General features: G+C 36.8%; 1 protein-coding gene across 4 annotated transcripts in view; it reads left to right on the forward strand.

The window, feature by feature from the left end:
- Window positions 1-10,872, forward strand: part of CNOT6 (CCR4-NOT transcription complex subunit 6) — a 79,486-nt gene that overhangs the window by 21,416 nt on the left and 47,198 nt on the right. For all 4 annotated transcript variants that reach the window (XM_039223580.1, XM_039223577.1, XM_039223578.1 and 1 more), the window contains one exon: window positions 2,389-2,502. In XM_039223580.1, the coding sequence (XP_039079511.1) occupies window positions 2,391-2,502 (112 nt within the window). In that variant the 5' untranslated portion in view covers window positions 2,389-2,390. The remainder of the gene's footprint in view (window positions 1-2,388; window positions 2,503-10,872) is intronic.

The raw sequence follows: 10,872 nt of genomic DNA on the forward strand, positions 1-10,872 counted from the left end.
TGGCTGAAGTGACTTTGGGCTCATCCAAACGAATAAGGTGAAGTGAGACTTGGGCAAGGAGTTGGGGGGGGGGGTATGCAAGGGTGAAACTTCATTTCACCTAAATATTTCAGAATGTATTGATAACAGATAAGAATTAAGGAAATAACCACAAGTGAAATGAACAGTAGTCTTTCAGCATCAACTTAAATTTAGTTCTTACTATCTGATTCTCAAAAATTTTTATGCTTGGTTTGTTCAAATTGGACCCAAACAAGGTGTATGTATCACATTTGATTGCTGTGCCTTGTAAGTTGTATAATCCATGTCAATTTCCTCTCCTCTTTTTTTTCCATATCCTTTATTTTTGGAGAAATTGGGTCTTTCTCATGTAGAATTTTCCTTATTCTGTATCTGGTTGGCCATATTTTTGTGGAGTTTCTTAATTTTTAAGAAATTTTTAAATTTGATTAAAATATAAGTTTGCTGCCTTCACCATTTTTAAGTGTACAGTCAGTAGTGTTCAGTATGTTCATGTTGTTAAGTCTTTTGTTATTTTTTTTTAATGTTTACTCTTGAGAGAGTGCTTGCCTGTACAAGTAGGGGAGGGGCAGAGAGGAGGAGACACAATCTGAAGCAGGCTCCTGAGCTGTCAGTGCAGAGCCCTATGTGGAGCTCAGATACAAGAACCACAAGATCATGACCTGAGCCGAGGTTGGATGCTTAACCAAGTGAGCCATCCAGGTGCCCTGAATGTGTTATTTTTTTTTTTTACAAATAGTTTATTGTCAAACTAGTTTCCACATAACACTCAGTGCTCATCCCCACAAGTGTCCTCCTCCATGCCCATCCCCCCGTCCCCCCACATCCATCAGTCCTCAGTTTTTGTCAGCATTCAAGAGTCTCTCATGGTTTGCCTCTCTCCCTTTCCCCCACCATTTCCGCCCTTCTTCTCCCCCTTGTTCCTCCGTCAAGTTCCTCCTAATCCTCCTATACGTGCAAACGTATGATATTTGTCCTTCTCTGCCTGACTTATTTCGCTCAGCATAACACCCTCAAGGTCCATCCATGTTGCTACACATGGCCAGATTTCATTGTTTCTCATGCCATGTAGTATTCCATGGTATAGATAAACCACATCTTCTTGATCCATTCATCTGTTGATGGACACTTAGGCTCTTTCCATGTTTTAGCTATTGTGGAGAGTGCTGCTATGAACATTGGGGTACCTGTGCTCCTATGCCTCAGCATTTCTGTATCCCTTGGGTAAATTCCTAGCAGTGCTATTGCTGGGTCCTAGGGGAGTTCTATTGTTAGTTTCCTGAGGAACCTCCACACTGTTTTCCAGAGGGGCTGTACCAGTTTACATTCCCACCAACAGTGTAGGAGGGTGCCCGTTTCTCCACATCCTCGCCAGCATCTAGAGTTCTCTGATTTGCTCATTTTAGCCACTCTGACTGGCGTGAGGTGGTATCTCAGTGTGGTTTTGATTTGTATTTCCCTGATGAGGAGGGATGCTGAGCATCGTTTCATGTGTCTGTTGGCCATCTGGATGTCCTCTTTGGAGAAGTGTCTGTTCATGTCTTCTGCCCATTTCTTCACTGGGTTGTTTGTTTTTCGGGCGTGAATGTGTTATTTTTAACATATTCCTCTCTCCTCTTCATTTTGTGTCAACCGGTACCAGGAGTAGAAGGGCTTGATTTGATTCACATTCATTTTTTAAAAAATTTTCAATGTTTTGAAGAAGGGGCAAAATGTGTTGGCACATGAGTCTCATCCTAATGATGAGATGGACTGTTGGGTTGATGTCTCATAGCCTAGATATCCATTTGTAATTTTTCACTGGATTCTTTTTTCACCTAATGCTTTTATTAATCATTGATGGTCATTACCTTGATCCATTTTTTTCCCTTCATTTTGGGTTGTGAAATAGTGACATTTCTAATTATGTAAACTCTTTCTGCATTTATTAGCTGAAATTCTATTAAGAACATTCATGTATTTAGTTTAAGCCAGAAATGTAGGATAAATGCTTAATTCTTTCCCTTCTCCCAATTTTTAGATGACTGAGTTTTTTTTTTTTAATTGAAGTTTTGAGTTCATGCAGTTTATAATGTCTCATAGCTATTATTTTGATGTTCATGTTATCTTAACTGTGGCCACTGAGAGCTTCTCCAAGCTGTCTGCCATCTTCCACAGTCACAGCATCTTTGTTAGCATCCAGCCTTGTTTTATATATTTCTGATCCTGGATCTGCAGTTCTGTTTCTCCAAAAAGCGTCTGGTTCTTTTTAGTGGGAAGTGGTATTTAGAGATCATAATATGGATGCTTACTTTTAAAAAGATGTTGCTTATTTTCAGTTAATTGGTTCTTCAGAATACTGATTGCTTTTTTTTTGTACTTCAACAGGCATGCCCAAAGAAAAATACGAGCCTCCTGACCCTAGGAGGATGTACACAATTATGTCCTCTGAAGAAGCAGCAAATGGAAAGAAATCACATTGGGCAGAGCTTGAAATAAGTGGTAAGATGTGCATACATAAATTTAATGGTTTGGAAATCAAGATAGTAGAAAATTAAGCTTTCTAATGCCAATACACAAAAGAGGCAATGTTGTATTTAACCAGTGCTAATTATCTTAGAAGCGGGAAGGTTCAGTGGAGAGAACATAGTTTTGGTCAAAGTTCAAAACCCATTTGTTGATTATTTCAGTGTCAGTGTCCTTTTTTTTTTTTAATTTTTTTAATGTTTTATTTATTTTTGAGAGAGAGATAGAGACAGCGTGAGCAGGGGAGGGTCAGAGAGAGAGGGAGTTACAGAATCTGAAACAGGCTCCAGGCTCTGAGCTAGCTGTCAGCACAGAGCCCGACGCAGGGCTCGAACCCATGTACCGTGAGATCATGACCTGAGCCGAAGTCGGACGCTCAACCGACTGAGCCACCCAGGCGCCCCAGTGTCAGTGTCCTTTTAAAAAATGGAAATAATAACAAGGATGAAATGAAAATAACACATGAACTGCCTAGAGCTTAATACTGTTCTGATACTTAATTCCCTGATAAAGTAGTTTTGAGCTTTTGTATTATCAAATTACAGATTTCCAGTGGGGTGGGAAATGCCTGTTCTGGAATAGATAATGCAATAGATTTGTTTCTCCTTATTGTTTTCATTTGCTTTTCAGTCTGAGTCTCCAAGGACAGCCTTATTCAGAAACACAAAGTCTTTAAAGAATTTAAAGCAAATCTCAAACTTCCCTTCTACCTTAATGCACTCTAGACCCAGTCAAAGAAATAGGGGAGCCGCTAGAACCAGAGCCACAGAGATATCCCCATCATCCCTGCCAGGGGGCCTGCAGTCTCTTTTTTAATACTTCAAAGGTGGTAAAGGGATATTATTCTCAAGGCAGCCAGTGCTAAAGAGGTTTTGTGTTCATATTGGCTTAATAGGTCTCCTCATAATTTTTTCCCAATCTGTCTTGATTTTTGCCTTATGAAATAATAAGTTTTCTCCTCTTTTCCTGACTGTTCTTGATTTTTTTTTTTTTTTTTAAATTTAATGCAGCAAACATACTGAGCATATGCTGTGTGTAAAATGTCTTGCCAGGTGCTATACTAGGTATATGGAAGATACATAGGATGGAAAAAAACACAGTCCCTGCATTCTGAAGCTTATGGCATATTCGGGAGTGAGAAGAATGGAATGCATCAGTGTAAGGAACTAATAGACAAAATATAATTGGCCAAGACTAGGTAGAAAAGTATTTGCATGAGGCAAAAAAGGAAGTATTGATAGCAGTATTCTTTCCTTGTCAGCTCAAAATTTCTGGTGAACCTATTCCGTAAACCTAAACACTCTCCCTGGGTATCCTCATGAGTCTCTCTTGGCTTCCCTCTCTCGGTTTTTAAAGTGCTCATGGTATGTAAGGGGAGTTCAGTTTCATAGAGTAGGTGCGGTAGAGAGTAAAATTTCTCCTTCTCCTGTCAAATTTGGCTTTCTGCATCAGGCAAGCCCAAAGGGAAAGATGCTGTCTGATTTGCCAGTTACCTTCAAAGCTCAGGCAGTCACCCATTTCTTGCTTTTTCCTTTTAATTTCCTTAGGATTGGTATTTAACTGTATTTCTCTCTCTTTTTTTTTTTTTTTAGCCTGTATTAGTGGTTTTTGAATTACAAGTCCTTTGCATGTAGGGAAGTTTTCATTTTCTTACAATACCAGGATAAGCTAAAAAGTGGTCAGTGATACTATATCTCTGAGGTTAAGAGGATTCTCCTCCACTCTTTCCTCCCACTACCTCACTCTTGCCTCCCTCTACCTTATGTTGGGAACTACTTGGCAATTTTGAATCACTGTTTTCTGCTTGCTCTGAGTCTTGGTAAGAAATCTGTATACAAGATAGAAAGGAAGAAGGGATTCCTCCGAAGTAACTTTCTTAATAGTCTTATCTTGATATACCAAATATCATGGAGGATAAACTGTTGTTTGAAATTGGTCTGTGGAACAGGATCTTGAAATAAAGCCAGTATCAGAAAGGTCACCTTTTGTCTTAGCCAGTGTTGAGTACATAAGCTCCTATGCGTAGAAGTTGTCAAGGCTGAATTTAGTTCATGCAAAGATAGTTCATGTTTATGCTTTAGCACCAGTTTCTTAAGATTCTGTGACACAGAGTTCTAGGGACCTGAGGTCATTGAATCCTGGAGCCACAGTTCTCTCATATACTCCTCTGGTTCCAGGAGGATGGTTGTGAGTTCCTTTTGCCATTTGGTGGTAACCACATAAGCCAAATAGCTATTCATCATTACTTATTAAAGAAAACCTTTTTTTAAATTATAAAATGAAAGACCGGTAAAGAAAACAACGCAGACAAATCTATTAATTATTATAAGCCCAAAAACCTTGTAATCATTACCACTCTCCAGGTCAAGAATTAGAACTTTCTCACCTAACCCAGAGCCCCTTCCATTGCCACAGCTAATCATAACCACCTCTGCTCTCAAAAGTAACCATTATTTTCTTTTAATCACTTCCTTTGTTTCTTTATAGTTTTAATAGTAAATTATGTGTATCTAAGCAAAATAGTGATACTCTAATTCTGTCATCTTTTTCATTAAGTGAGCTACATCTACAAGACGTGCTTTCCTTCACTTACTGATTGATTAGAAAAGAAAGCTTCTTTCCTTTTATTTATCAGTTTTCAAGATAAACTGTCATCCTTTGAGGGTAACTAATTAGGTTTTTTTTAAGTGTCATTATTAACTACTATATCTAAACATTTGAGTTTCAAATGTATGTTGTGGGCTGTGATTCATTTTATTTTGATGCTTAAATTGCCCTGTTAGCTAATGGGAGAACTTCTTAAAGTATTTTTGAGTTTTTGATACAACCCTAACTGTCTTTGGTAGTTTCCTTGCTTGGAAAGTTTTTCTTTCCTTGTTCCTGAAAGAACAAGATTTTTTTGACTCATCTTGTGTATTTCCTGCCTCAAACCTTAAATTTATAACTTTTTCTAAAATGTGTGGGTTTTTTTTTTAAGTTGGAAACGAAATTTCAAGACCAAAATATCTGTTGCTAGGGATGCTTGTTGCTATTTGGTTGGTCATTGTCTCTAGCTAGGTCTTTTTATTGAAAAGAGCTGTGAAATAAGACTGTATGTATCATATATGTATAGTCATACACGTTATGATTGAAAGATATATAACTATATGATATATACACACTTATAAAATGTTTTAAAATATGTAAAATACATTTGTATATTTTCAGTTAAAATGTTTTGTAAAAATATATTGAGACTTTTGATTCAGATTCAGAATAACAGGGATTTTAGTTAACCTTTTCTGTAATTACATGTGTATCTCCTTTAATACTGAGTGTCCTAGTTCTCATGGACGTGGGATGATGGAATTTGAATATCCTGTAATTACTTACTTGGTTTATCCCATATTACATTGCAGTCTCAGAATAACTGTACTAAAAATACTGCCACTGATATGAGTCCTGAAAGCAGGTAAAACTGCTTGGAATATTATCCCCATTCCCCACCTTACTCGCATTAAATAGTTGTCCTCTATCTATACTGTCAGAGTACATAGTCCTTTCATACTATCAGCCTTTCCATTTAACCTGCATAACTCCCCATTTAGACTTTGTTTTGTAGGTGTAAGTATATATTCAGTGCCTCCCACCAGTTATCTGTACTCATTTTGGTTTTCAGGAAGTCTGTTCTGTAGATGTTTCCTTAGAAAGGGCTCATGGGAGCAGTGTTCTCTGAGTTTCTTGAATGTTGGTAACAATTTGTGTCCTTTATATTTGAAAGTCAGTTTGGCTGAATGTAAAATTGGTGGCTCATATTCTTTCCTTAAATACCTTATGTATGTTGCTTCAGTTTTGCTATAGTCTTTATGCTAGTATAATTTTTCTTTCCCTTATTAGGTGTTCTTTTTGCCTAGATGCCCGAAGGGTTTTTTGTTTATTAGCTGTAATTTTACTGGAATATATCTTGGTGTTGGTTGTTCTATCTTGATATTCTAGGTATAGTATATAAAGAAAAAAATTTTCAAATTACACATTATTTTGAAAGAATTCCATTTCAGGATAGTTTGGATAATATTTTTTATGCCAATTCCTTTGTGTTTTTTCAGAGATTTAATTTGTCTCTTGAGTCATTTTTAAAACTCTTTAAAAGTTAAGGTATAACTGGGGAGCCTGGGTGGCTCAGTGGGTTAGGTGTCTGACTTCAGCTCAGGTCATGATCTTGAGGTTCATGAGTTCGAGCCTCGCATCGGGCTCAGTGCTAACAGCTCAGAGCCTGGAGCCTGCTTCAGATCCTGTGTCTCCCTCTCTCTCTGGCCCTGCCCTACTCGTGCTCGCTCGCTCTCTCTCTCTCTCTCTCTCTCTCTCTCTCTCTCTCTCAAAAATAAACAAACATTTAAAAAATTAAGGTATAATTTACAGTAAAATAAAAAAGTATATAGAAAAACTCACTTTATTGGTGTACACTTTTTAAAATAAATACAGTTATGTAACCACCACCACGAGCTTTATCACCCCCAAAAAACTTCTCCATGCACGTTTTTTAGGCAAATCCTTCCCTGACTTCCAGCCCCTGGCAGCCACTGATCTAGTTTTTTGTGGGGTTTTTTTTTGTTTTGTTTTGTTTTTTTCTTAATTTCTAGGGGGGAGAGAGGCTCTGAGCCGGCAGTCAGCACAGAGCCTGGCATGGGGCTCGAACCCACGAACTGCGAGATCATGACCTAAGCGAAAGTCGGACGCTCAACCGACTAAGCCACCCAGGTGCCCCTAGTTTTTTGTGTTTTTTAAAATGACTTTCTTTTTTAGAGCAATAGGTTCACAGCAGATTTGACAAAGTATAGTGCATGACTCCCTCCACCCACTCACATCCTCTACCAGATTGGTGTATTTATTACAGTTGATGAACCTGCAGTGACACATGATCACCCAAAAGTTCATACTTTACTTTAGGGTTCACTGTTGGTGTTGTACATTTTATGGATCCGGACAAATATATAATGGCATGTATACACTATTGTAAGTCATAGAGAGTATTTTCACCGCTCCAAAAGACCTCAGTGCTCTGCCAGTTCATCCTCCTTCCCTCTGGCAATCAGTGATCTTTTTACTGTCTCCATAGTTTTGCCTTTTCCAGAATGTCACATAGTTGGAATCCTGTAGTATGTATGTAGCCTTAAAGATTGGCTTCTTTCACTTAATAATATGCATTTAAGTTCCTCCATGTCTTTTCATGGCTTGATAGTTCATTTCTTTTTAGTGCTAAATAATATTCCATTGTCTGGATGTACTACAGTTTATCCATTCATCTACTGAAGGACATCTTTGTTGTTCGAGGTTTTGGCAGTTATGAATAAAGCTGCTATAAACATCCATGTGCAGGTTTTTGTGTGGATGTAAGTTTTCAACTCCTTTGGGTAAATGCCAGGGAGTGCAATTGCTGGATCATATGGTAAGAATATGTTTAGTTTAATAAGAAACTGCTAAACTCTTCCAAAATGTCTATATCAGTTTGCATTCCCACTAGCAATGACTGAGACATCCTATTGCTCCACATCCTTTCTAGCATTTGATGTTGTCAGTGTTCTGGATTTTGACCATTCTTAATAGTATGTGTAGTGGTATCTCTTTGTTACTGTTACTAATTTTCATTTCCCTGATGACCTACGATTAAGAGCATCTTTTCATATACTTATATACTATCTGCATATTTACTTTGGTAAGGTGTCCATATCTTTTGCCCATTAAAAATTTTTTTTAATGTTTGTTCATTTTTGACAGAAAGAGAGACCATGAGTCAGGGAGAGGCAGAGACAGAGGGAGACAGAATCTGAAGTGGGCTCTTCACTGTCAGCACAGAGCCCAATATGGGGTTCGAATTCATGAACCATGATATCATGACCTGAGGCGAAGTTGGATGTTTTACTAACAGAGCCACCTATGTGCCCCTCTTTTGCCCAACTTTAAATTGGGGGTTTTTTTGTTGTTGAGTTTTAAGAGTTCTTTGTATATTTTGCCCAACTTTAAATTGGGTTTTTTGTTGTTGTTGTTGAGTTTTAAGAGTTCTTTGACAGTCCTTTACCAGCTCGGTCTTTGCAAATGTTTTCTCCCAGTCTATGGCCTGTTTTCTCATTCTCCTGACAGTGGCTTTCACAGAGCAGAAGTTATTAATTCTAATCAAGTCCAGCTTATCATTTCTTTGAGTGGATTGTGCTTTTGGTGTTACAGCTAAAAAGTCTGCTGTGTTCTAGGATTTTTATTGTTTTGTGTTTTACATTTAAGTCTGATCCATTTTGAGTTTACTTTTATAAAGAGTATGAAGTATCTACTTCTTTTTTTTTTTTTGCTTGTAGATGTCCAGTTATTCCAGCACGTCTGTTGGAAAAGCTTTTCTCCCTTGTATTGCCTTTGTTCTTTTGTCAGAGATCAGTTGACTCTATAGGTGTGTCGGGGTTCTCTTAATCTGTTTGTTTATTCTTTTGCCAGTACCACACTGTCTTGATGAATGTAGCTTTATAGTAAGTCTTAAAGGCAGCTAGCATGAGTACTCCAGCTTTGTTCTTCTTCAATTTTGCATTGGCTATTCTGTGATCTTTTGCCTCTGCAATATAAGGCTTTACAATTAGTTGGTCAGTATCCACAAAATTACTTGCTGGGCTTTCAGTTGAGATTGCACTGAATTTCAGCTGAGAAGGGTTGACATTTTGATAATATTTAGTCTTCCTATCCCTGAATGTGAAATATCTACCCATTTATTTAGTTCCTTGATTTCTTTCATCAGAGTTTTAGTTTTCCTCATACAGGTCGTGTGTACATTTTGTTGGATCTGTACATGAGTACAGTAAAACCTTAGATTGTGAGTAACTTCTTCTGCAAGTGTTCTGCAAGACGAGCAAATATTTCTAATAAATTTTAACTTGATAAGCGAGCAGTGGCTTTCAATTCAAGTCGTACATGATGCCAAACATCACATGATCACAACTGAGCCAGTGGTTCTTGAAATTCACTTTGATATACGAGTGTTTTGGATTATAAGCATGTTTTCAGAACAAACTATGCTCAGAAATCAAGGTTTTACTGTATTTCATTTTTGGGGTACTAATGGTATTGTTTTTGTAATGTCAAATTCCAATTGTTCATTGCTGGTATATAAGAAAACAATTGATTTTGAACCCTTAGTTCTTCATTTATTTGTGCTTTTTAAAAATTTCCTCCTTTTGTAATAGCATACTTTTTTTGGTATTCATCATTAAGTTCTTGGTAGTTTAGTTTTCCTTTCCTGAGTCTTTCTAATTCTTATGTTTTATCATTTCTTAATGCCAAATTTTTAGCTCAGTTTGAAATTGTAACTAATGTTAACAATAGTTTTTGGGCATATTTGTGGTATATAGGGAGTTATTCTGGTAACTAAAAGTAACTAAAATACTTATTAGCTTCTATGAGATTTGACCATACAAATTTTCTGTTCATTTTTATTTAAACTTTGTTTTTCTGAAGTTTTAGGAGGTGTGATTCAGGATTATTTTTCTAACTTGAGAGCTTCCTCTTCTGGTTTTTGCAGAGTGAAACTTTCTGATTCTGGTTCCCTTTTTACCTAGACCTTTTTTTTCCCCTTCATCTCTTAGGCCTGTCTCACTAAATTTTAATTCTATTTTTAGAGGGTTCCCCCCCACCACCACCCCCAGTGAGGGATAAAATTCCATTTTATCTCCTTGTGGACTACTTAGCTATAATTCTTTGTTTAATGTCTAATTCTTTAGAGTTAATAATATAAAGTATTATCAAGTTATATTCTGTTACTTTATATTTAGTATAAGAGTCTTAACAATCAACTTGTTCCTTTTCTCATGGTGTTTGTGCTGTTGCTGTCATACATTTTCCTTGAAGGTGTTATAAATCTCACAATATATTGTTAATTTTGCTTTAAACAGTGAAGTATTAGGAAAAGTTGTTTTTATTTACTCGTGTACTTACTATTTCCAGTGTTCTTGATTTCTTTGCGTATAGGCAGGTTTTTTTCTGTTCTCATTTTCCTTCTGATTGAAAGATTTCCCTTAATATTGTGGTGGAGGTGTGCTGTTTCGTGTTTGAAAAGTCTTATTATTTTTTGTAAGATAAGTTTTCTGAGTATAGAATTTTGGATTAACAGTTTTCATCTTAAAGTACTTTAAAGATCCTATTCCATCTTCTTGCTTGCATTGTTTTTGATGAGTAGTCTGCTTTTGTTCTTATCCTTGTTTCTTTTATGTATGTCCCTTTTCTGTGGCTGCTTTAAGGTTTTTGTTACTGGTTTTAAGCACTGTGATTATGATGTACCTTGGTGTCTTTTTTTTTTCTTTTTCTCTTGTACATATTTATGTTGAACATCTTGGA

The sequence above is a fragment of the Hyaena hyaena genome, unplaced genomic scaffold, assembly GCF_003009895.1.
Source record: "Hyaena hyaena isolate Hyena2069 unplaced genomic scaffold, ASM300989v1 scaffold_1385, whole genome shotgun sequence".
NCBI classification, from domain to species: Eukaryota; Metazoa; Chordata; class Mammalia; order Carnivora; family Hyaenidae; genus Hyaena; species Hyaena hyaena.